The sequence below is a fragment of the Elaeis guineensis genome, chromosome 3 (genome assembly GCF_000442705.2).
Source record: "Elaeis guineensis isolate ETL-2024a chromosome 3, EG11, whole genome shotgun sequence".
In the NCBI taxonomy this organism is placed as follows: Eukaryota; Viridiplantae; Streptophyta; class Magnoliopsida; order Arecales; family Arecaceae; genus Elaeis; species Elaeis guineensis.
In genome coordinates, this window is record NC_025995.2 from 117,962,888 (window position 1) to 117,989,327 (window position 26,440).

Below are 26,440 nucleotides of genomic sequence, written 5' to 3' on the forward strand. Positions count from 1 at the left end.
GTTGGTCGGGAGGTGGAGGAAGGGGTTTCGACCGGGAAGGAAGGGGGCTGCGGTGGCGATGGCTGCGGATGGACTCGGCGGATGCGGAAGCTTTGGAAGAGCTTCGGTCGGGAAGAAGGGGCTCGACGGAGGCTCGACGGAGGCGGCCGGTGAGAAAGAGAGCTGCGATGGCGACCGGGAAGAAAGGTGATGCCGGGGTTTCGGAGGGGTTTCGCAGGCGACGCCCGAGAGAAAGGTGGCAGCAGTTTGCTGTGAAGAGAGAAAAAAAAAATAATGGAAAACGAGGGCAGAGGTGGGCGGAGGGAAGAGAAGGTTTTTTTTTTTTTTTTTTTATAAGAAGGGGAAGGAAGAAAGAATGGATCAGAACCCGAAAGCTCTGATACCATGATGAAAAAGAGAAGGAGATATTTATTTTTATTTTTCTTCACACTAAATCAAAAGTGTGTATAAAGACCTATAAATACAAATATGTAGGCCTAAATATAGATAGGGAATAACAAGAATATGCCAAAGAATAATCAAAAATATGCTACGGAATAAATTCCTGGATCTTTAATTAGATATTTTTTTTCAATTAAGCTCAATCCTTCCAATAAATTCATTAGTACACATTACATGATCAGATGATACGTATTTGTTAACTTCTTGATATATATTATAAACTTTTTTGATGTACATTCAATAATGATTCAATGTATATTTCTAAGTAAATTGAAACATATCTAGAATTACTCTTTACCTGGAGGTATATACTAGATCATTATTAGAAGTATATCAAAGAAGCTTATGGTATGTATTTAAAAATCAACAATTATATATTATCTGACAATAAAGTATGTATTGATGAATATGATATTCTAAAAATTATATATCAATTTACTTTTAAACTTATACTTTAAGATGGAAAACAGTGAAAAAGTAGCAAAATGGGAAGTCTGATCCATATTTCCTATGCATTCAGTTCTGAGCCACTCGATGTCTGTAGCACAGCTCAGTGTGCTGGAATATTTTGCTGAGAGATGCGCATGCGAGTTACCTTAATATAGAGCCGTTGCAGGTGTATCTGGTTGCAGCTGCAGGGAAGTGAATCTTTAACAAAGTTTATGGAAGTACTTACATATGGCACCATAGTTAGAAGTTTCCTACTTTAAATGAAGGATGGACATGGGCCATTAGTGGCTTCCTCCTTTTCCCTAGCCCAACGATACCTCCATCTACATCTATACCAACATCATGTTCCTGTTCTAAAACTGCAAGCGTCGTTTGTTGTAAAGCTGGGCCTCGTGAGTTACCATCAGCTTAACTAGAAGACAAATCCAATAACCTTACACATCGCTTTGGCAGGTCAATTGGCTGTATACCACTGCTACAAATTCTGGTAACCTCGTTGTAGGTGACGCATCCAACTTATTGAAAATCTAGACCATTCCCTGATCACGACAGCCTGACCAAATGGAAATCAGCTAAAGATGAAGAAATTCAAATGAACTACAGGATCCGCCATATTTTATAAGAGTAATGATGAGCGCATGGAAATGCCATCAAAATATTGGAGGAAGTTGTTGAGCTGCCTCTGCTGCAGTACGGTACAAGTGCTGACTAGACAGTACACTTATCTAAAGTGCAGCCTTTTCACCGATAATGTGGGAGAAGTACGACTATTGGTTTGATCGAACGGCTGGGAATGTTGATAGGGTGTAATATTTCAAGGTACATAAGTATTGGCTTTCGATGAGAGAATATGACTAGGTTCTTCTGATCGAATTCTTTCCATGAATCTTTCACAGAAGCTCAAGTTGTCCCATAGTGTTAGTGAGTGCATCTCCTCATTGTTCTGGTATCACAACTACTGCACAAAATCATGTTTCAACATTTGTTTATGAGAAGTGTCTGTAAATGTTATCGTACACTTTTTCATGTTAATTATATAAATGCACTTTTTTTTTTTTGCCAAGAATGAGAGGTTCTGTTTACAATGCATAGCTGTGAGATGACCATGACACCAACTCTTGATTAAACAGCCCAACCCTGAAAAGAAAAAAAAGGTAATTACATAATCATCAGATGGAAAGAAAACCACTACCATCAAAGCTACTAAATATTGCTGAGGCAAAAAAGAGCTTGTTGTTCTTTGTATTACTGTAATCTACTTATATCTGATGCAAAATATTTCATTATCATTAAAGATAACAGCTGGGTTATGAGGCATATTTCATTGTTAGATCAGGTTTAGCTTGTCCAAGGTCATTACCTGGCGGATGTCAAGGGACAAATGGTAGGAGCAATGGTTATTAAAATATTCCTAGGGTTTGCGAAGATTAATCTGCGTCCAGCATGAACCCCTAGATTTGCATGAAGCAATAGATAGAAGTTCTGTATTAGAGATATTTTTGTGAATGGGGGTTTATCCCAATGGCCGCATCTCACTAGTTAGTAATCAGAGATTTGGGTTTGAATCCTGGATGATGCAACTACAAGTATTTGAGTCTAGATAATTTAGTAATTACAGTATGGACCTAGATCTCTCACTTTCTTCTTCTATAGTTTAGTTTTATGGCCAAAAGAGGATAAAAAGCCACTCAATTTAAAAAAGAAATGGAGTAAAGAAAACCACCTTCAGGGAGTTGCTGTAGGCAATCAAAATAAACCTGCCTTCAATGCCACGGTTGGACTTCTATTTTTCCCCAAATAAACTTGACAAACCTGCAGTTCAAAGTAAATGACTGACAGTTCCTTTAGGATAGAATACAAGAACGTGAAATCATCCATCCCTTCCATCCCAAGAATTCCTTGGCGTGAATCTTATTTCTTATAGCTAGTCATATAAATGTCTTGATCTTTCCTAGATATTTCTCCCCAGAACAATAGAAAGGACATAAGATTTCATTCTGATTTAAAAACCTTCAAGAAATTGACAGAAAAGTTTTTGAGATGATCTGTACCATGTCCCTGAATACAAAAGATATTCTTCTCCAGTATATAATCATTAAAAAGTGAAGCAATTCTGTAGAATTCTATTACTATTCCCCCATAATATCCACCCGCCAATTGATCAGACTAGAAACAACCTTTTTTTTCAAAATATTTTTCTTCCTTCAACCAGTGATGGATGATATCTGACCGAAGCAATAGGTACATTGTAATTTTCACCTTGCTAGTTGACCTGACTAAGAGGGAAGGGATGGAGGACTGCATGTTATCAATTCTTGCAGACTTCAGTTTGTTTTCCTCTACATTGTGAGTTCTTGATGCAATATAAGTTTTCCTCAGCCCATCAAATCCAGGCACTGCAAGTAATCACATGGACCATGTATAGCCTGGACTTCAAATGCTTATGGAATGACTGGAGCAATCACAGCGCAAGGACACCTTGCTAAACTTACAACATGTCAATCCTTTCATTACTGTAAGAAAAGCATTGATGTTCACTCTGCCAAAATTGTGATATGTACAAGTTGTCATGCAGCAACACAAGATTTATCTTCAAGACCCATCTATGACTTCAACTTCTGGACGCTTGTGTGCGTAACTGCCAACTAGAGTTTTTCTTCTGAGAATCTGTATTCCTGCTTATAGACCACCTTAATCCGCTCCAAGTTCTAGTCAAGGTTCACCAATAACCTCTGCAAGAGCACCTCCCTCCCTCAAAATGGTGGAAGTAATTGGAGTCCCTCAAGATGATTTCCCTGTTCACCATCTTGGACATGAACTTGGCAAACTCATGACAGTCACCACATACTCTCAAGTTCTTTGCCACTCGAATGGGCTTACCTTTTGGGGAGTTCAAAATACCAAAGGCAATGGCCAGCTTCTCACTGTGCCCACAAAGAGCATCTTCCTTCCCTGTATCGTCCACATTTATCAAGGCATACCTCTTCTTTGGAACATAACCCTCATCCTTCATCCTTCTCCTCACCTCTTTGAGAAATAGCTCAATCTTCTTTGATTGTGGATGTGACTTGTTGCCTGCAACAAAGACATGAATCTTGCTCTTGATCTCTATCCAACTGCAGCCTGGGCTCTTCCGCAGTCCATGGCCACTGATCTTTTGCCTTAGTTTTCTCACAGCCTCCCACTCCTCTGCCTCTGCATATATATTTGCAAGGAGGACATAATAGCCGTATTCTCTGGTTCTAATTCAAAAACATGTTCAGCAACTCTCTCAGCAAGTTTGACATTCCTATGGATTCTACAACCACAGAGCAATGCACCCCAAACAGTGGAATCTGGCTCTATTGGCATTGATTTTATGAACTCATATGCTTTGACTAAACATCCAGCACGACTAAGTAGATCAACCACACATGCATAATGCTCCAATTTAGGCTCTATCTTGTATTCATTTCTCATTATATTGTAGAATTCCCATCCCTCATGAATGAGTCCAGAATGGCTGCAAGCGTATAGTATGACAGTAAAAGAAACTTCATCTGGCTCCACACCACTGCCTCTCATCTCCTTGAAGACAGTGATAGCATTTCTTCTGTGCCCATGCATGCCGTATCCAGCAATCATCACTGTCCATGAGATAAGATCCTTTTGGACATTCTATCAAAGAGCAGACGTGCAAGAAGTAATGCACCACATTTTGTGTACATATCAACAAGAGCATTTGCCACGTAACCATCTGAAAAATGCCCTGCCCTTAATATGTGGCCGTGGATCTCTCTGCCTTTCTCTAAAGATGAAAGACTAGCAGCAGCAGGAAGGACGCAGGCCATGGTCACTGAATTAGGCCTCATGTGGAATTGCATTTTGCTGAACAGACTAAGTGCTTCATTAGGAAAACAGTTCTTTGAGTAGCCTCCAATCAAGGTATTCCATGAGATAATATTCTTACTGGTGGTATTATCAAAAATGGATCTAGCTTCCTCCATACTCCCACATTTTGAATACATGTCCATAAGTGCATTGGCAACAATAAGATTCTTCTCCAATCTATTCCTAACTATATAATCATGGATATTCTTCCCTTGGTCTAATGACCCACGACAAGAACAAGCATGAAGAGCACTTGTGACAGCAAATAGATCTGGTCTGACACCCACTGATTCCATTTCTCCAAATAATACAATTGCTTCATCAAACAGCCCAGCTCGAGTGCATGCCTGGATCATCGAAGTCCATGATACAACGCTCCTCTGAACCATCCTCTCAAAAATTCGAGATGCACCTTCCAAACTACAACATTTTGAGTACATGTCGACCAGAGAGTTATTGACAGTTACCTCCTTACTATAAGCAGCTTTTATCGAATACCCATGAACGCTTTACCTAGTGTAAGAATACCCAATTCAGCACAAGCTGGGAGAACACTCACGAGTGTTGCTGAATCTATATCCATTCCCGAAAACCACATGTCTGTGAACAGCTCAACTCCCTTTCTTGGAAGACTATTAGAAACACAACCATTAATTAAGGAGTTCCAAGATATGACATCTTTATCGGGCATTTCATCGAACATATCAACAGCACTATTGATTCTATTGCATTTGGAATAAAAGGCAATGAGAGCATTCCCAACTGCATTGTAAGCACCAAAACCTAGTTTTATCAGCCTCCCATGAACTTGTTCACCTTCGGAGACACCACCCACAGTGGCAAAGCACTTCAAGATCAAGGAGAACGTGTAGGAATCTGGCTTAACGGATGAATACTGCATCTCTTTGAAAAGATCGATGCTTTCTTCCAAGTCACCAACCTGGGCGTACTCATTTAGCAAAAGATTCCAAGGGAAAATGTGATCTTTGGCGGCACTCTTGTCAAAAACCCTTCTTCCTTCTCCCAAGTCGCCGCATTTAACGTACATAAAGACCAGTTTTGAAGCCAAAAGGGTGTCAATTTTGATACCGGAGGAGGACAAAATAGCGTGGACTTTCCTACCATCGGCCAACGAGCAAAGCTCGGCGCAAAGCTGAAGAACAGAGCAAAAAGTCTCGGAATTAATGCAGTGATCCTCCGATTCGCTGTCAGAAATCAATCTCATGACCTCTTTTAGATCTCCCTTTCGGCAGAACTTCCGGATTTCAACATGAAGATCGATCCGTTGCTTCTCATAGACTGAAGTGGAGGCTCTCATAATGGTTCTCCGGGACTCAGAACTCCGCAGAGCTGAAGAAGATGAGAGGTTAGAGAGACTTCGGTGGTGCTTCGGCTTCGACGGAGAGGAGGAGGAAGGAAGGGAAAGGGGGAGGCTGGAGATCGAAGAGAGAGGCGACGCTGCCGCCATCGACGAGGGGAGTTCGCCGAGAGAAAGGAACTAGTACTGCGGAGGAGGGGAGTTCGCCATCCAACTTACATAACCCAGCGATTTCACGTGTAGAGCACGTGCTTCCTCGCGGGTGTACAAATGACCGGGGTGGGGGGGAGTGGGGTGGGGATGCACGCTGTTCTCTTCCCAAATGGCGGCCTCAGGATGCTTTTCACCTTCCCATCACGCCGTTCTCTTCCCAAATGGCGGCATCAGCATGCCTTTCACTTTCCCACTGCTTGGGTACACGGTCATGGCAGGTCTATCCATGGCAAAGGTAACCAAAACCATGTTTACTTCGGTCCTTCTTTTTTCCTCTCCTTCCTCTTGCCTACTCTAAATGCTCGTTGGTTCCAAATTTGGAGTTTGTGTTTCGATTTGTTTGGGAATGTGTAGATGTTTAATGAGCTTGTGTTACTGCTTCTTTAGTCACTTCCTCCATCGGAACATCAACAAAAAGGCTTTTTCTTTCAGCCCGTGTTACAGTGAGCCTGCCTGCAAGCTTGTAAGCACGCATAGTGGCGTTCTTTAATTCATATCAGCTTATCTAATCTTTTCCATTTTAGAGCGACAAGACGCCAGTGTCGGATGGTTTGGGGACTATTGTTGAGTCAAGTAGTAGTGTATCTCTGATACTACGTGAATAATTGAACTAGGTAGTTGAACAAATTTTGTTATTTGTAAATGATGAAACTGGTTTATTGGGTTGATATGATAATTGTAATCGTTTTATTTTCAGTACTGCTAAGTTATCTTCCATTTTATAGGCTTAGGCTCCATGTCTTAGAAAATTATGTGGTTATGTCATGTGACTAATCTGGATGATGGATTTGAAGCATGATAGCACCTATTTTACTTGCTTATAATTATGAAATTATCACTTGATATTTGAATATTTGATTATGATTGAAATTATCACTTCTTTCCCTTTGCATTAGAAAAAATTGAAAGATTTGTTGCTCTCTTTTGGTATAATTGCCATCCTCAATTAGTGTTTTTTGTGCATTAATTATAGCAGAGGATGGAGTAATAATGTGAAGATTCTTGCTTCATCACAAACAAGCAATTTTGGAAACATAAAAGCTGTTTAGAATGAATTAAGGGAGTTAATAATTATATTAGTGGTTCAGTAAAGGAGTTAAATATGAACTAACCCGGCAACGGAAAACGCAAATCTGTTTTTCTTCCCAATAAAATTTAACAGTGGCATCTTCGTCATTTCGGTCGGCAACAAAGAGCGGCCAAAACCCTAGTGGCAAGTGTGTGCACCATCATAAAATTTAACGGTGGCATTTTCGTCATTTCGGTCGGCAACAACGAGCGGCCAAAACCCTAGTGGCCAGGGTGTGCGCCTTCTTTAGGGTTTCTTTCTTCGTTCCCGCCCAGCGGCGCGAGTCCGTCTTCGTTCTGTGCCGACTCCCGTTCACCTCTCTTTCCATGGTCGGAATCCTCCGATCCCTTTCTCTCTTTTCCTGTTAGTTTTCTTTGCCCCCCTTTTTTTTCTCATTTTTTCTATTGACGGCGGCGTCGTCTTCTATTCTTCCTTGGCAGGCTTCGGAGAAGAAAATGTCGAACCCGATGAGGGAGATCAAGGTGCAGAAGCTCGTCCTCAACATCTCCGTCGGTGAGAGCGGTGATCGTCTCACCAGAGCCGCTAAGGTTCCACCTTTTCTTTTTCTTTTTTCCTTTTTTTTTTTTTGTAAATCAGATCTCGGATCGAAGCCGTCATGGATATCTTCCTCTATTTTTTCGATTTTATTCTTCTTCTCGTTTCGAGTATCAAATAATTGCATTATTCGTTTTCCTTTTTCATATTCTTCTTTGGAGTTGAAAGAATTAATCTTTATATTGTTTCTTCAATGTCTCGAGTTGATGATCTCCGTCGTCGTTTCTTTATATGTGGGGACTTCTTTAGGCTAGTATTTGGGTGTAGCGGGACCAGAATCCGACTTCAATATATTTGTGCGAAATGTTTAGGGAATTGCATTGTATTCTATTCACTTCGAATTAAAGACAGCGTGCAATTTGATTCCCTAAAACTGTTCTCTCTCTCTCTCTTTTCTCTCTCTCTCTCTCTCTCTCTCACATATACAAACATGTGGTTGAAGTATTATGTTCTCTTATTTCGGTTTGCAGGTTTTGGAGCAATTGAGTGGGCAAACACCAGTTTTCTCAAAGGGTATTTTTATTTTTATTTCATTTCTATTTTATATTTATTTTTGATTTCCTTTGCTTGATGGCCCATGTATATTGATCTCATTCTGCAGCAAGATACACTGTCCGGTCCTTTGGAATCAGGCGTAATGAAAAGATTGCATGCTATGTTACTGTCAGAGGTGAAAAGGCAATGCAGCTTTTGGAGAGTGGTTTAAAAGTGAAGGAATATGAATTACTAAGAAGAAACTTTAGTGATACTGGGTGTTTCGGTTTTGGCATCCAAGAGCATATTGATCTGGGTATTAAGTAAGTGAAATCTACTCTTTATTTTCAATGTTGATTGAACGTCCTAAAATCACAAATCATTGCATATAATAAATGTAGATATGAAATTCGAGTGTCTTATGCATTAAAGATAAGGGTGGTTTATATTTTTGTAGTTCTGGACTGTTGAGTTAAATATTACAATTTTGAGATTGATCAAACAGTGATATCCATGTACAAGAAATGGATGTCCTCCCTTAATATGTCTATGACTGGTTGGTTCAGCAGTAGATACACATCCATTTCTCCTCCTTGGGAGCATTGTGGTTCAAATTTTATAGTGACGTGTGCATGTCTTATTTTTGTGAGTTTGGGTTGATAAGTTTTCTTGATCAACCCATTTAACTGCTTTACATATGTATCGTCTTGATGAACTCTTGTTGAGGTAATTCTTGGAAAAACAAGTTGGGGCTTATTTTGACTTCTTTTTTCGTCAGCATATATTTTGGTTGAGGATTGAAGTGAATGAAACATGATTTTACATTCTCTACAAACCGTAACCCTTTTATGCCTTATAGCTAGATCAATGTCAAAATTGTAAATCAACATTTTTTTTGATATATGAATTCCATTTGGATTTTTGCTAGGATTTTGTTATTCAACTGTTCTGAATTTGGCGCTGACCGATTAGGATTTACAAAGAGTATTTGGGGATGGTCTAAAGCATTTTTGGTTCGTCTGAAGCTACTACAATTTTCTAATGAACTCATTATGGGCTTTTATCTGCCAAGACTGTTGCTACCAATGGATGATGTGATTTTTCCTGCCCCAAATAATGCTCATCAATTGGATGAACATTCTTTTATGGGGATTTGATATAAGATTCTCTGTCATTTGATTATAACATTGGAGAAGAAGGGCAACATAACCGGAATTGCTTTATTTCCCAAAATACAATTTCTTTCTTTCGTGAAGCATTGTGACATGGTGTTTTACACAGTATTGATAATCAAATGGTCTGTTGATTGACTTATGCAACATTGACTGAATATTGATGTTTTACAGTTTGATGTCAGTTTATTTGTTAATGTTTTTGTCTCTGATTATTTTGTGAGTTGCTAATATTGTTGGCAAATATTCACTTGGAAGATAGAAGCCAAAGGGAGCTGAATGTTGATAATAATTATCATTTGCTGATGATGTTTCGTGGGCTTGCAAATTTATGACCTTTTAGATGATTAGCTCATACATATGGAACGAAAAGATTATGCCTCTCTTTCGTATGAGGTTTTGATGGCCTTTATTTTTGAAATAGGCGGACATTTTTTCTTATTTGTGTAACCTATTGATCGTAAGTTTGAACCAGCAAATCTTTGTTGGCTTACGGTAAACCTTGTTGCCTTGAGAATTCTAATATATGACTTCCATCAATTGGTCACTGATATTCATGTTATTTTGACAGGTATGATCCCTCAACAGGTATTTATGGCATGGATTTTTATGTTGTTCTGGAAAGGCCTGGTTATCGTGTTGGACGTCGCCGTCGGTGCAAGTCTCGTGTTGGAATACAGCACAGGGTCACCAAGGAGGATGCCATGAAGTGGTTCCAGGTCAAATATGAGGGTGTTATCCTCAACAAGGCCCAGGCAACCACTGGTTAAGCTTTTCATGTCAAAGTATCAAAGCCTTCAACCTTTTTTTCTCTAGTTTAATTGAAGCTTCATCTGTTATCCATCAGAGTAACTGGTTCATGGAAGAATTTTGCTTCAATTTTGTCATTGTTCCTGAGAAGTTATATCTGAAAGTACTTGATTTTATATTGTTTCTTTCATGTGCTCTGTTTTTTCTTCCTGACCGTGGATATTATATTTGAAGTCATTTAGTGATTCATAAAGGTTGTGAGAATATTATTGGTTGATGGGAAGTCAAAAGCTGGATGGATAGCTTGTTGCTAGTCTCATTTCAATATTTAGGTGTTCTATTTTTTCCGTGAAATTTATACGACAGTAGATGGATGATTTTTAGAAGAGGAAACCTAATGATTAAGATGAGATTTGGTTTCTATCACCATGGGACTTCTGTTAACAGTCTTGTAGTTGGTTTATGGCTTTACGAGGGGCTTATGGGTGATGGTGGGTTGCAAATTTCTGTCTCTTTCCAGCTGCTTGACATATAGCTTGGGATGAGTAATTCTTTGTGCACCACGAGCAGTAAGATCGATGTGGAGCACACGATTCAATCACATGGAATCATGTAGCACAATTAATAATGAGACAGATATTAAATATAATTTAATTTTTTTCATCAAATTTTTTGTGATAAAAATATTATTTTTTCGTAGAACAAAAAAAAATAGTATTATTATTTTTTGATATTTTATATGATTTTTTGTGAATATATATGATATTTTGAACATTATATATAATTTTTTATATTTTTATAATATTTTGAATAATATATATTACTTTCTGATGATTTTGTATGACTTTTTATGAAATATATGAGACATTCTAAACAATATATATATGATTTCTTGTGAATATATATGATATTTTTTTTGAATATATAAATATTATGAATAATATATATAATTTTATGTGAATATATATAACATTGTGAATAATATATATGGCTTCTTATATTTTATATAATTTTTTATCAATATATATGGCATCTTAAATAATATATATGGTTACATATTCGTATATATGATATCTTGAACAATATATATAATTTTCTGATATCTTATATGATATTCTGTTTATTATTATAATCAACAGGAGGTCATAAAAGGTATCAGAAAGTCATATATATTGTTCAGAATATTGTATATATTGACAGGAAATCAGGAAGCTATATATATTGTTTAAGATGTCATATATATTCACAGAAAGTTATATAAGACATTAGGAAACATATATATTGTTGAGGATGTCACAGTAAATCATATATATTATTCGAAATATTATATATATTAACAAGAAGTCGTATAAAGTATTAGGAAGTCATATATATCATTCAAGATATTATATATATATATATATATATATATATATATATATATATATAATATATATATATATATATATATATATATATATATATGAAGTTATACAAAATATCAGGAAGTTATATATATTATTCAGGATGTCATAAAGGTACAAAAAATTATATGTATTATTCAAAATATTATATATATTCACAAAAAATCATATAAGACATCAAGAAGTAATAATACTATTTTTTTTTATTTTATAGAGAAAAAAATATTTTTATCATTGAAAATTGAAGAAAAAAAAATTGAATGATATTAAATGTTATTCCGTCATTAAGTACGTTATATGGTTCAATGTGATTAGACAGTGCGTTTCATGTCAATTTTATGAGGTGCGTAAAGACTTTCTTAACTTGGATAGGAGGTACTGCTCTCTCCAACTACTTGGCGTATAGCTTGGGTTGTAAGGGACAGCATGTCTTTGTTAACAGGCCCTCAAAGGTGGTGCCCTGGAGGGCATCGATCCATTTTGGTGTCTAGGACACGTATTAACAGGTTTGATCTCGGTTCATCTTGAATGAAGATGGTTCAGTCTAACCTACTAATTGATCTATTATTTGATAGTGGTGTCTCTCTGTTTTTTTTCTTTGATCTATTATTTGATAGTGGTGTCTCTTTTTTTTTTTTTCTTTTGGTACAAACAGGTAAGCACACTAATCTAGTATGAGCATATTCCAAAAAATCAAAAAAATAAAATACACTACAAGACTCGAGGGTCAGTTTGACTCTGACGTTAGGTTCAGTTATCAGTATGCTCTTCCATATAAAAAGCGATCAAATCAATGGTGCTTTTCATCTGTCCTTAAATATGCATAGCAAAATCATAGTGAAGTTACGGCATATCTGAATGTCATAAAGGAGTGGGTGGGCTTCCAATCCATTCTATCATGGTGGCAAAATCTTCCTCAATAAAGCCGGCACTACTTCTGCCATCTCTTCGCTTGCGGAGATTTTGGAAAGCTGGTTCAATTTGGTCCCATCAGCCCAAGTCAATCCGACTTGATTGAGTCGAGTTGGCCAAGTTCTTACAGCACCATCTAAGTTTCAAACAAAAAATCTCTAGTTGTTAGGCGGAGGGGTTCAACTAGTTGCATCCTCGTTCAATAGTGATGCAATTAGAAAGATCGGCTATGTTTAGACTATCATAGGCATTAGTATGGTAAATGAAATGATCCACTTTTTTCTTCAGAGAAATCATAAAAACGCAGTGTTGACCTTTAAGCGAAAATGGAAGGTTGTTTTACAATCTTAAGGTCACTAATTCAATGCATGTCATGTTAAAAATATAAAATAAAACACCACTTCAAAACTAACAAGAAAAATTACGATCAACATCCAAAAGGTAACACAGAGAACAGGACGGGTTAACATCTGTCAATTTACATGCAATCATAACACACTGTTATTGTTCATCCTCCAAAAAACGGAAAACAATCAACAATCAAAGTTAATATATATATGTCCGTATTAGCTTTTGAATATCTTTCAACATATATAAGAAATGATGATATCTTTCTTTTCTATTTCACTTCTCTAAAGAAATCTCCAGTGTTTCTTACAAAAATTCAAAGCATATTATTGTTTTGTGATAACTAATTCATAACAAATATACCAAGTACTCACATTGTCTCAACTTTCTGTTTTCCCTTCTCTAGGCAAACGGCCATGCCTGAAAAATCTCCAACTTTCCAATAATATCGAAAGACTACAAACCATTCATGATATGAACAACCATGGAAGTATGTAGGCCACTATTAGCAGGAAGAAGATAAAGAAATGACAGAATGGTTGACTCCAACAACTGCCCCTCTCTGATGAGTTTCTGTTGGTGCTGTTGCCCAGCATTATCCTCTCATGCCATGACTCCACGGAGCTGATGTCTTCCTCATCAATGATGTTTTTTGCATTTAGACCACAAATTTCACAACACCTGGGAAATGATCAAGAGCCGGAGATAATTATTTATATAAAATCTTACCTCTTCTTGATAATCGGATGTAATGCTTTACCTAATAGCAATTTAACGGAGTCAGAACTGATAGAAAATGGTTGTGGCCAAAGTAGGCAGAGTAGAAGGAAAGATAGAACACCTTAAAAAAATGCAAAGGATACCAGCACACCAACGATAACGGACATGAAGACAAAAGACCACTTCCAAAAAAGCTAGAGACAGCCCCAGCAACATGTGCTTAATCATGGGTTAACGGGTCTGGGACATGGAAGCAGCTATTAAGGAGCCTTGAGCAGAATTAGTATCATTCTCTAAAGCTCAGTATCATAGAGAATATGGAATAAATTAAATGCGATTGGCAGATAAGAGTTTGCAAAGTTATTGCAGACTAATGGAATAAGAGGGGCTTGGAGTACTTTGGGAGAGTCAAGTAGGTTTCTACTCAAGACAGGCTTACACCAAGGGTCAACAGCAAACTTTGTCCTTTTGCACTATGTATGGATGAACGAACTTGCTGCTAATTTTCAAGAAGATGCACCAGATTTGTGATGTTACAAATGATATTTTTTAGTTGATGAGAAAATGACAATTTACATGCTAAATTAGAATTACAAAAGAAAGTCCTGGAGTACAAAGGCCGAAAAATGAAAAGGACGAAAATTGAGATTATTAATATCAACTGCAATTACCAGTGAACATCAAACTGAATCTGAGGCACCAACCAAACCAATGATCCCTATAATGCAATTGGTTTTAAAGTTGTTGGACCATATTTTGTTGCGTGTTAGACACACGGAGATGCGACAAGCATATGGCATTGTGATCTAGCAACTCAGATCGTGTGATCCAAACGATATCACATGGCACCTCAAAAAGCTCCACAGATCTTGGCTCTTATCCGACCACTCAAGAGAGATTGGCAGATCGGTGAGATCTGCATCATCGGGCAACTGCCGATCTTACTTGGTCTCTGTCCCAATCCTCCGTGAGCCATATTGAGGCTCTAGAGGCCTCTAGCGTGGGGGACGTTTCGATCTGACAGCAACTTTCTCCCACTTGTAGAAGGCTGGTCTCGTCAGAACCAGCTGACACCCATTATTCTGGCTCTTTGACAGCCACTTCTCCGACGGGAGGTGACCAATCACCTGATAGTCCTCTCCTCATAAGAATATCAGGATTGACGCTATAGGAGGTCCGTTCTCTCTCTCTCTCTTACATGCTCTTGCTATCTCTCTTTCTTACTGTTCTTCCTCTCCGATCGATACTGATTTAACCGTCGGAGGATTCTCAATCGGAGAACCCCCACCTTTTTCTCTGATGTTGTGGACTTTTTTGCAGGTCTCTAGCATGGTGAAGACCAGCACTACCCAATCCGACCACTCTGGCCACATCACCCAGTCGGAGACGCACAGCAACAAAAGTAATAGGTATATCTATGGAAGGAATAGAGATTGATAGACATACCTAACAATGCTAGATGGACAACCTGGCACCTATTAGGTTTTTTTTTTTTTTTTGTGTGTGTGTGTGTGTTTGTTTCCCTATAATTAGTTAAAGACCACATAGATTGCTACCAAAAAAAAAAAAAAAGACTACACAGATTGCTTCTACTATTTCTTGCTTGTATTTCATTTTTTTTTGAAAAATATGATGTTTAGTTAGGGGATAATCTGACATGAGAAAATGATTCTCACGTCAGATTACATGTTTGGTATGAAAAAGGAAAAAAAAAATGGTAAAAAAGTTGACAGATTCATGATTATTTTTTGGAGAGAAAGATAAAACAAATACCATGGAAGATTGGTATTTGATAAATTTTTGAGTGCCGTAATCCATATTGACCAAAATATCCTAAATAAAACTGCATATGTAATTATTGAATTTATTCTCATGTCTTTCCAAATTTATTCAATAAAGATTAAAGAATTTTTGTCAAAAAATTAAGATGAAATAGTATTTTGTAAATAGCTATACGATTATATTCATTATATAAAAATTGATTGAAGATGATAATATTATTTAGAATTAAAAAATTATTTTATTTTTAAAATATATTTTTAAATTTGATCATATTCTTATGTAGATTTATATCCAACGAAACGTAGTAATCTTTTTTAATATTATTTTTCGAAGTAATTTTTTCACCAACCAAATATAGTAAAAATTATTTTTTTTTATAATTATTTTTTTAGATAAATAATTTTTAAAAATTATCAGATTATCCTGTAATCTGACGTATCTCAATCAAATAGATTTTAAAATTTTATAAATAATTTATAAAGCAAAAGGCTTTCATCATGTGTTGTAGATTTTTAAAAAATAAAAACAGGAAATGAAGACAATACCAAACAGACCCTTAGAGATATGTTTGTATGCCGTATGCGACTGATGTGTACTTCTGGCAACTAAAGCGAATTTAATAAACAGCCAGTAAAGCCAAAAGTGTTGTATGGGGATGGGAATGCTGAAGTGGATCTCTCGTACAATGATGATGGATGCTATGAGAAGTGAGGATATCAAAGGTGATCTGCGGTTGTGCACCAACTACGGACAAGTTGAGATGCTGGGTACATTCACCAAACTTTCAGGAGTACCCATAAAAGAGAGATGCTTGAGTCTATATTGAACGGTTAGGAAGAGGGAAAAAACTAGGCCAACATTGACAGAGGTTTCCTGAAGAAATACGAGGAAACTCACAGTAACAACATTGGAGGTTGCCGTCGAATAGAATTAATGGTGAAGAAGGAATAATCAAGCCAACTCCACATGGCTTGAAAAAAGCTTCAAGCAACCATCCAACCTGGGAACTGTTAGTAACATCCTTTAATAGACCATTTAATTGGATGGTGGCTTGCCACACCTCACAGCTGCAAACAGGGAAGAAAGCTAAAATTCTCTCTTTGAAATTATCACAAACAGGTATAGCAAGGACAACCGAACAGAGATAAGAAGCCAAGAGCATACTCGCCGCACAGCGGCTAAGAACTAAAAAGGAAAAAAAAAGGGTGCTAGAATACCTGTTGCCCTTCAGCCTAAACCAGGCCTCAGCGCAGAACCGGTGAGCCATCCCGAGCTCGCCCTTGCACCCGCACTCGATCTGGATCAACTCCAAGCCCTCCAAATCCTCGTCATCGGGGCTCAAATGGCAGATCCTGCATACCTTCCCGGCCTCGGCATTCCATTCCCCGCTACCATCGGAGCTCACGTCGATGACCACACCGGCAGCCTTCTCCAGCCCTGATACCTCCGACTTCCCCTTCTCCTGTTGCTCCCCCTGACCTTGCCCTCTACCGCCCTCGGAGCCTCCGCATCTTCACCGGAGCACTTGGTCTCGGCGGAGCGCGCCATGATGACGACGGCGGCGGCTACCGCGGCGCCTCTGGGGTCGGCGGCGGAGGTGTGCTTCCGCCGCTCGCTGCTCCATCGGATGCATCCTTTCCCGTCGTCATCTCTCACCGCATGTTAAACGAAAGGAGTCGGGAAAGATTAATTATTTATGTATAGAAACAGATTGCTACGTTGTATATGGATAGAAACAAGATGCTACGTTGTATATGGATAGAAACAAGATGCTACGTTATATATGGATAGAAACAAGATTACCACGGAGCAAGCTGGTGCAGAGATTATGTTCGGCGATTAAAGATCATCGGCATTCACGATTAGCATATTAGGTATGTTATCAAAATTCAAGGGTGCAATACCATATTTAAACAAAGTTCACAAATAAATCATACAAAAATATACATAACGTAAATCAAATTATCAAAAATTTTGCTACAGTACTCCAAAATCTTTTTTAGTCATTTTACAATTGGCTATTTTCTAGACGTCTGTTTAAGATGAATGATATTGATCTATTTATCAGTAATTAGTTTTAATTGATCATGTACATAGTTAGTATGGTAAATAGTTCAAACTTCAGATGCAATCCCGAAATCTAAAAAAAACACTGGTAAGATTTTTGGAAGTTACGCCCTTCTCTCCCATGCTCCCCTTCCTCTTTCCATAGAGTGCACTAATATTTTATTTGGATTGGGGTACACTAGAGTTCATAAAGGAATGGAGAGGAGGGTAATGGAGGAAAGGAGAGAAGGGTAAAGAAATTAATGAATCTTTGTTTGGAAAGGGAGGAGAAGGGTAAAGAAGATACATATCTTATCCTTGTTTGGATAGAGGGGTTAAGGAGGGGTAGAAGAATTTTTATATATATTTTGACAAATATGTCTTTCTCATTAATAGATTACTATTTAAAATTTATGATATTTTGATAAATGTTCATTTTTTTGACAAATATGCTTCTCAAATCTGCTCTTTTTGATTCTTTTTTTTTTTTGTATTCATATAAATCTATTCGAGAATGATTTTAGCTTTTTGAAATACCCATTTCGTTTGACAAATATCCTTTTTTTTTTTTTTGATTCATGACTCAACTTTCTAATATGATGAATTTCACTCCTCGATCATATCCAACTTCATCTATAATGGCTATAGGATTTTTGAGTTGTGCGAAGAGCAGTTGGGAAGATAGAGTATATAATGATCTAGTTGTAATTTTAAAATTTTACTAAGAATATGTTAGGAAAATAAAATTAAGCGTGAACATTTCCCTCCGTTATACCCCAAATCAGAGGGTACAAAAAATTGAATAAGTGAAGGGTACAGAGGGATTGAGAACCCCTCTTATTCTCTTTTACCTCTCAAAAAATTTTACCAAACAGTTTTATTCTTTACCCTCCCTCCCTTTCCTTACGAACCCCCATGTACCCTCCATCCAAACAATATGTAAGGGTCGTGTGTGATGATGGTGAGACGAGCGGTGGAGAAGAAGAAGAAGGGGGTAGCCATGAGCGACGAAGGAGGAGGAACGGGGTAGTCGATCTAGACAGCAGAAGAGGAAGAGGGTGGGAAGAGAGTGCGGGGAGACAAGCGGTGGTGGTGAAGAATTGAGCGATAGAGGAGTACTAGGAAGAAGGAGGGCAGCCACGAATGGGAGGAGGAAAAAGGGGGGCAACTACAAGCAAAGAGGAAGGGGGCAGCCGGCCGAGCGGTAGAAGAGGAAAGAGGATGGGGAAGAGAGCAGCGGGAAGACGAGCGGCGTGGTGGAGAGGTGAGTGATGGGTCTAATTGGCGAGAGGTGGGTAGAGGTAGAGGAGGAGAAGGAGGAGGAAAGGGGTGGGGGAAGGATGGGGTGGCATTGAGGTAGTCGCGATGGTGATGTCTGGAAGGTAGAGGGCAGAGGGAGAGGGAGAGAGGATGGGGGCGATGTGCAACGGTGGCGAGGAAAAGCAATGAAGGAGAAGAAGAATTAAAAAATAATAAAATATTATTTTTTAAAAAATAATAAAATATAAAAAATAATGGTGAGATAATATCTTAAATATTTTTATAATAAAATATTATTAAAAGAGTATTGTAACGTATCAAACCTTTCAAATTAAAAGATTTTATTTATGGTATTACCAAACTCTTCTTTTTTAAAAGAATTTTTTTTAGAAATTAACAATTTTAAAAATATTTTTTCCGCTCCACTAAGACGCACTTTATCTCCAAAATTCAGCCATATTACTGTTGTGGAGTGATCTTGGAAACTTAACATCATAGAGTTGAATAGTGATTTTAAGAGTGCAAGTGATTAATGGTGATTGCCACTAAGGACTCTTTTGTTGATGGAAGTGAGGGGGGAAGAGGCACTTCCTGGGAATGAAAAAAGTACCTCTTATTTGATTGAGTTTTAAGAGAGAGAGAGTGAACAAAGTACTTTTTATGAAAATCACTTCCCACATTTATAGGAAGTGAAAACTCATGGAGAAGTGGGTTTTGACACTTTTCGTAACATAAAAAGTGTAATATTTTTTTTTCCTAAAATATCTTTAAGATCATAATTAAAATTTAGTAAAATATCAATAAATATTAGGATGAAATACTGAATAGTAATATAATCTTATATTAATATTATCTAATATTCATATAATATAATATTAATATTTATTATATTTTAATATTTATATAACATAATATTTTTTTAATATTAATATAATATTTATATCTATATTAATAAATTTATTATATTAAAATATTCATATTATGTTAATATAATATTAATATATTAGTATTATATTAATACAATAAATTTTTATGATCTAATGTTATATTATAATATATTATATTATATTTATATTAATATAAATATAATATTATATTTATATAAAGTTTATGAGTAAAATGTATGATTTTATATCTACTAAGAATATAATAGGTATTTTACACAGTTTTTTCAAAAAAATAGATGTTCATCCAAACATAAACTACTTTATAATAAGTCATCTTCCTATGGTCAACCAAATATACCAAAATCCTATTCTCAAGAAGTAACTTCCCAAAAAATTACTTCCTGAGAAGAAAAGTTCTTTCCGTGAACCAAACGAGTCTTAAGACCATTAAGATGCAGCCAACCATATCATCGTTGATCTTGGTCATCACCCCTACCAAATGGGCACCCAGGAATCTGTTGTACCGCAAAGAGAGGAGAGCTAACCACATAATCCTATTCGTAGGAAAGAATCAGGACAGAAGAATTTATAGGTCGAAACAGAGGCATGCAAGAATCTGCATTAACTAAACTAATAATGCAAGCAAGGAAGGAATTATCCTTGCTATAAAATATCATATAATTCTATTAGTATGAAAGATCAGAAGAGGAGCCTGCTAGGGAAGATGTGGGGACTGGGGAGCATGATCTCACTTTGTAGCCTGGTGGTCTGAAAAATGTAAGCAGACCAAATAAACATTGGACGGTCTCATGGTAGATATATCAAATTTTTATGTTACCACAGTGTTCTAGCAAAAAGGTAGCAACATATGGTGTTATATCAAAATCTTTCATTGAAGTGGATATCACAACTTGCTTGATCTACTTCGTTATTGCAGCCAAGTCCCCTTCTATTCACACATTAAGATGAAATTGAATAACTAATAGTATTAACAAGTAATTAGCACCATGAAACTCTCATTACAACAGAGCATATATTTTTGTTTGCACTGGATATATAAGAACATACTTTTGTTGTAGCACACCACTCACTACACCATGGAAAGCTATACTTAGAAGTGGCATCTTGACTACTAAATTAGAAGAAATTAACAGAGGCGAGATATGGTGTTTTGCTGTGAAATAGCATGTGCCTTTTAACCACAAAAAAAAGGAAGCATGAGGCTTCCTATAAACTTAAAGAAGCAAATATTCTCGTTAGCATGCAAATAATAATCATGTGCGATATACAAAGTTCCTGCTTTGCCTCGAAATGACCTTTTCAAATTTCATTTGTCATATTAACTTTACAAACAACCGCATCAAAGACAGGCGAAACATGTGTTATGAATTCTGCCATTTTCGACATTTGCGCAAAATTGACAACTGTTTTAATGAACCTATAAGCATGTATGAACCTTTGTTGATCATATTCTTTTATGTGATAGTGAAGTTTTATCAGCTATACTCATTTCATCAATCTGCATATTTTGATTAGTCCATGGTCAATTGGCTAAAAGGGCAAGGCAAAAGAATTGTCATATGAAATGATTTAAGACCGAGAAACGCTTCACAGATGAACCAGACAATTCAGCCTAGATCACATATGCTTGGCCATTCATTCCAACTAGTATCAGAATAAATAGAAGTTACACTTGGCAAATAAGACAAGATAAATGCTCATACATGGCCAATCGACGAAAGTATTCTTCAGGCAAGTAATATTTTGGAATTAGATATGGTCTGGTGGCTGATAGTGGAACTGCAGAAGCCGAAAACTAAAGCTAATGTTTGTTAATATCAATGACTTCGAGAACAAGGCACAACGTTGCTGCTTGTGACTGTAAACAATCTCAAAGTGTTATCAGAAGCAATGGCATCTAAGGATCTTGTGAATCAGAACCCCACTTGTCACAGCTGGGATGCTGTGGCTCACGGAGCAATTCGATGACCTAAATGCAACCAGCACACAGAGAGCATCTTGTCTTAGCATCCATGACATTATCTGGGGCGAGACCACATTTCCTTAGCAACGTTTTGGGACCGCCTCCCGCTAAGCGACTGCCAACACCAACCTTGGGCAGAGGCCACTCAGGACAACCGGGAAGCCTTAGGATCCACTCTTCTCTGCAATCTTATAACAGAGCTCGCCAAGAGTGCGGCCTAGAAGAGAACCATTGAGTTTGAGCTAGAATATGACAATAGGTGGGTCGAAGCTTAAAATCTGAGGCCATAATGAGACACGGCATTGATTGGGACGCAATGAAATAATTTTAATTTTCCTCAAAAGAATAATCAGTAAGTCATTGTTCAGGGAAAAAATGTATGAAACGAATTCTATTAATTCTTTTACAAATGAATAGAGAAAGAACAACTAATTAGATGAATAGGTCTTTGTGGTATTGCTAGATAAATTGATTTCCACCAATATTTTAATAATTGAGTTCATAGATGACATGAATAGCAAGATAAACTGATAGATAATAGCATTAATATGGTGAACGGATAAGCTCTAGGTAAAGAAAAGCTCGGCATGCATTAATTTTCAAATATGTGAGGTCATGCATCTAATTTGCTCCAACAAGTATTTGGTATAAAAATCACTTTTTGTTAGATAACACCTATTTGTTTAGATTTCCTGAAGTAATTAAAAACTGGAGCATGTGATTTTCTTTTTGTTATTGAGAAATGGGAGAGAAGTAGGGCTGAAATCGGATCGGATACCAGCATATTCATATCCATATTTGTTTTGTCTAATAAATACAAATACATTTATAGATATTATTCGGATGCAAAAATTCATATCTAAATTTATTTTAAATGGATATGGATACAATTCGAATACTGAAAATATAAAAATAATTACATATATAACTTAGATAATTAATTTTTATGATGACAAAATCAAAAATATTACTCAATAAATGATAAATCAAGTTAATAATATATTTATATGATTGTATATTTTGCTTAAAAATTAATAAGTACTATATAAAATTATATAGACTTATATATAGATTCAAATATTCGGATATGCATCGATAGTTATCTATCCATATTCATATTTTTTTTTTTTATGGATATGGATACAGATATGGATATCAGATGGATCCTCAAATTTTTATCTATATTCGAATTGATTTGGATAAAAAAATGAATTCAAATAGATAATATTCATATCACTTTTATCTCTAGAGAGAGATTCACCCTGTTTCATGGAGAAAACAAAGGAAGGTCAGCATTATAGATGCAAACAGCATACATTCAAATAGGAACCCCATTTACCAAAACAATTGTAACCAATTACCAACAAATTGCAATCATCCATCACATGATTGTTCTTCTTGCATATATTATGAGGGGGATAACCAATTAAATTTTTCTTTGTTAGCTAATTGTTGGGGTAAACCAACCGACCCCCGACTTTGGTCGTCACAACTTGACTGTGCATCGGCTGATCATGCGGTTTCAATTCTTCATCGACTGACTGAAGAATCACACCGACTTACTGTCGACTGACCGACTAATATCGACTGATCGACTAATGATTCGACTACTATCGATTAACAGCGAACGACTTAAACCATCGGTATAACAGAACTACTGGCCGACGGTCGCTCATAGAATCTACCGACATATAGTCGGTTCTACCATCATATGGCTGGCTAATCTGCTCAACATATTATAATCGTCATAAACGGTTATCAACTACGTGTCACGGCTATTAAGAAGAATTAACACTCCATTAATTTTATATTTATGGTCCGATAATTTAGCGCTATAAAAAGTGGGATCACGTGCTCAACGGTTACATCAGAATCATCTATAAAAAGAAAAGTAAGTGAGCAGTACGGATAAATGAGCTCGGGGCCAGAATTCTGCTACTTTCTACATTCAAAAACTACTGTTCACCAATTTTTTTCTCTGATGTAAGCATCGAAGGATCTTCATCGGACATCAATCTGATCCATGTGAATGCTGTTTTATAGGTGCATGTTTTCGATGATAGGCGATGGGGAGTTGGCCGTAATACTAACCAATTTTTCTTTAGTTTGGTTCATATTTTGGGGAATAATCGTGGGAGGCCATCTTTTTCAGGTTTGAACTCATAACGTCTGCCAAGCTCATGCGTGAAGGAGAGGTGTGCCAACCCGCAGAACCAATTATCACCAGTCAAACTATATTGCTTACTACATAAAGATACCATCTATAAGAACCTTTTACCATCCATACGGAGATGCAGACAAAGAACGGAAACGATTACGTTGGGTAGAACAGTATCTTAGAATTGACAAGCGAACTACTCCCCAACTGAGAAATGGATGGATACAAGGATTCCCCTCGCCAAGGCAGGAGCATCTCCAACCTCTCTCATACAGGGGAAAGTAAAAGAAAGAAAAGATGGCATTAAGCTCCACAAATCTCGCCCTATATTGCTTTCTGTGCCTGGCAATCTCATTAGCCTCTTCTCATCCAGCCTATGATAGCTTCCTCCACTGCCTCTCCATTCACAGCCCACCTTCCACCAACTTCTCGCAACTCGTCTACTTTCCCGACACCGATTCCTACTCCTCTCTCCTCCTATCATCCATCCAAAACCTCAGGTTCGCATCTCCCACTACTCCAAAGCCCCTCCTCATCCTCGAGCCTGCGGATGCGTCCCAGATCCAAGCTTCGGTCATCTGTTGCAGGATCCACAGCCTGACATTGAGAGTTCGGAGCGGCGGGCACGACTATGAAGGCCTTTCCTACCGGTCCGACCATGACAGCCGCTTCATCTTGCTTGATCTCGCAAGCCTTAGATCGATAAGTGTCGACACGGAGCATGGCATCGCTTGGGTCCAGTCCGGTGCCACTCTAGGCGAACTCTATTACAGGATTGCAGAAAAGAGCAGCCTCCATGGTTTCCCAGCAGGCATCTGCCACACTGTCTGCGTCGGCGGGCACCTAAGTGGTGGCGGTGTGGGGACCTTGGTAAGGAAATATGGTCTCTCTGCTGACAATGTCCTGGACGCGACGTTAGTTGATGTCAAAGGGAGGCTCTTGGACAGAGAGTCCATGGGGGAAGATCTCTTCTGGGCTATCAGAGGAGGTGGAGGAGCAAGCTTCGGTATCATAGTCTCGTGGAAGGTCAGGTTAGTCCCCGTTCCCCCCACTGTCACTGTTTTCACCCTCCGCAGGACCTTGGAGCAGGGAGCAATAGAGCTTCTGAATAAATGGCAACACGTCGCACACAAGCTCCACGAAGATCTATTCCTCCAGGCTCATATCCAGCCCTCGGAGGGTGGAGAGAAGGGAGTGGTGGCTGTTTTTACTTCTTTGTTTCTTGGCGGTTGCGCTGAGCTGCTCCAGCATACCGGGAAGAGCTTCCCAGAGCTGGGGGTGAAGAGGAATGACTGCAGGGAGATGAGTTGGATTCAATCTGCGGTCTACTTTGCTGGGTATACAAACGGAGAGCCCGTGGAAGTTTTGCTGGATAGGGGTTTGTACTCGAAGGGATTCCAAAAGGGCAAGTCTGACTATGTGAAGGATCCCATCCCTTTAAGTGGGTGGGAAGGGATCTGGAGAAGGTTTTCGGAGCAGGGTGCCGGCTCCATGTTCATGGATCCTCATGGTGGGAGGATGGATGAGATTCTTGAATCAGAGATTCCATTTCCCCATAGGCGGGGGAATTTGTTCAATATTGAATATACGGTTGAATGGAATGACAGTGGGTCTTGGGCAGCTGAAAAGCACTTGGATTGGATTGGGAGAATGCATGGATATATGAGGCCCTACGCATCAAAGCATCCGAGGGCTGCTTATCTGAATTGCAGGGATCTGGACCTGGGTAAGAATGAGGAGGGTAATACAAGCTACTCGACGGCTAAAGTCTGGGGTAGGAAGTACTTCAAAAATAATTTTAAGAGGTTGGCGATTGTGAAGGGCAAAGTTGATCCAGAGGATTTCTTCTGGAGTGAACAGAGCATCCCACCTCTTATTGTAGACAAAGAAAGGAGGTCGAGTTTGATTGGCTTCAAGGCACTAATTTCTAAACCCAAGCCACCGATCAAACACTTCCTCTGACTAGTGAAGAATGTATGGTTGTGAACTTGGTAAATGGTCTTGTTAATTACTTTAGTAAGCAACAAACATCGTGTGCCAAACAAATACCAACGGAACCAATTCTGACAAGAGCATGCTATGGGCAAAGCTACAGGAAAAGATTGAAGATGCATTGCAAGGGCTGATGAGAAGGGTACTTGAGGATCTCAAATCATCAGTCAAAGCATAAAAAAGGAACGACACAAAGTGAGGTTTTTAAAGCAAATTGTTACCGATTTGTAGTCACAAGAAGAGGTAAAGAAGCTGCTGCTACTGTAATTGTAAAGATTGAAACAACAATACCCCTCCTCTGACCTTTTCTTTTTTGTGCCCAGGCGTAAGCTAATTTGACTTATGGCCAAAACAGCCATTTGCACAACAGTGCTTTTGCACATTGGCCATTTTTAATGAAATGAATGGGCAACCTTTCATTTCATCAAATTATGCTATAGTGATTTTAGTGATCTTAAGAGTGCAGGTGATTCATGGTCATTGCCACTAAGATCACTAGGATGCAACCAACCATATCATCGTTGATCTTGGTCATCACCCCCTACCAAATGGGCACTCAGGAGTTTGTTGTACCACAAAGAGAGGAGAGTTGACCACATAATCCTATTCCCAGGAGAGAATTAGGACAGAAGAATT

General features: G+C 37.9%; 4 protein-coding genes across 4 annotated transcripts; 2 read left to right on the forward strand and 2 right to left on the reverse strand.

Annotated features, from left to right (window-relative positions):
- Positions 1-2,865: 2,865 nt before the first annotated feature.
- On the reverse strand, positions 2,866-6,359 carry LOC105041471 (pentatricopeptide repeat-containing protein DOT4, chloroplastic). The gene is given in 4 exon segments (XM_010918441.4): positions 2,866-4,122; positions 4,125-4,541; positions 4,544-5,269; positions 5,272-6,359. Coding segments are annotated over 4 exon segments (2,613 nt in total). The 5' UTR covers positions 6,230-6,359; the 3' UTR covers positions 2,866-3,610.
- A 1,197-nt stretch (positions 6,360-7,556) lies between these two features.
- On the forward strand, positions 7,557-10,586 carry LOC105040587 (large ribosomal subunit protein uL5). Its single transcript, XM_010917176.4, has 5 exons — positions 7,557-7,690; positions 7,802-7,909; positions 8,387-8,429; positions 8,518-8,713; positions 10,134-10,586. The coding sequence occupies exons 1-5, from the start codon at positions 7,688-7,690 to the stop codon at positions 10,330-10,332; spliced, it is 549 nt and encodes a 182-aa protein (XP_010915478.1). The 5' UTR covers positions 7,557-7,687; the 3' UTR covers positions 10,333-10,586.
- Positions 10,587-13,221: 2,635 nt separating this feature from the next.
- On the reverse strand, positions 13,222-17,469 carry LOC109505264 (uncharacterized). Its single transcript, XM_073254604.1, is given in 4 exon segments — positions 13,222-13,656; positions 16,695-16,947; positions 16,950-17,048; positions 17,051-17,469. Coding segments are annotated over 4 exon segments (642 nt in total). The 5' UTR covers positions 17,127-17,469; the 3' UTR covers positions 13,222-13,442.
- Positions 17,470-24,044: 6,575 nt separating this feature from the next.
- On the forward strand, positions 24,045-25,840 carry LOC105040586 (tetrahydroberberine oxidase). Its single transcript, XM_010917175.3, has one exon. The coding sequence runs from the start codon at positions 24,110-24,112 to the stop codon at positions 25,772-25,774; it is 1,665 nt and encodes a 554-aa protein (XP_010915477.2). The 5' UTR covers positions 24,045-24,109; the 3' UTR covers positions 25,775-25,840.
- The last annotated feature ends 600 nt before the right edge of the window (positions 25,841-26,440 follow it).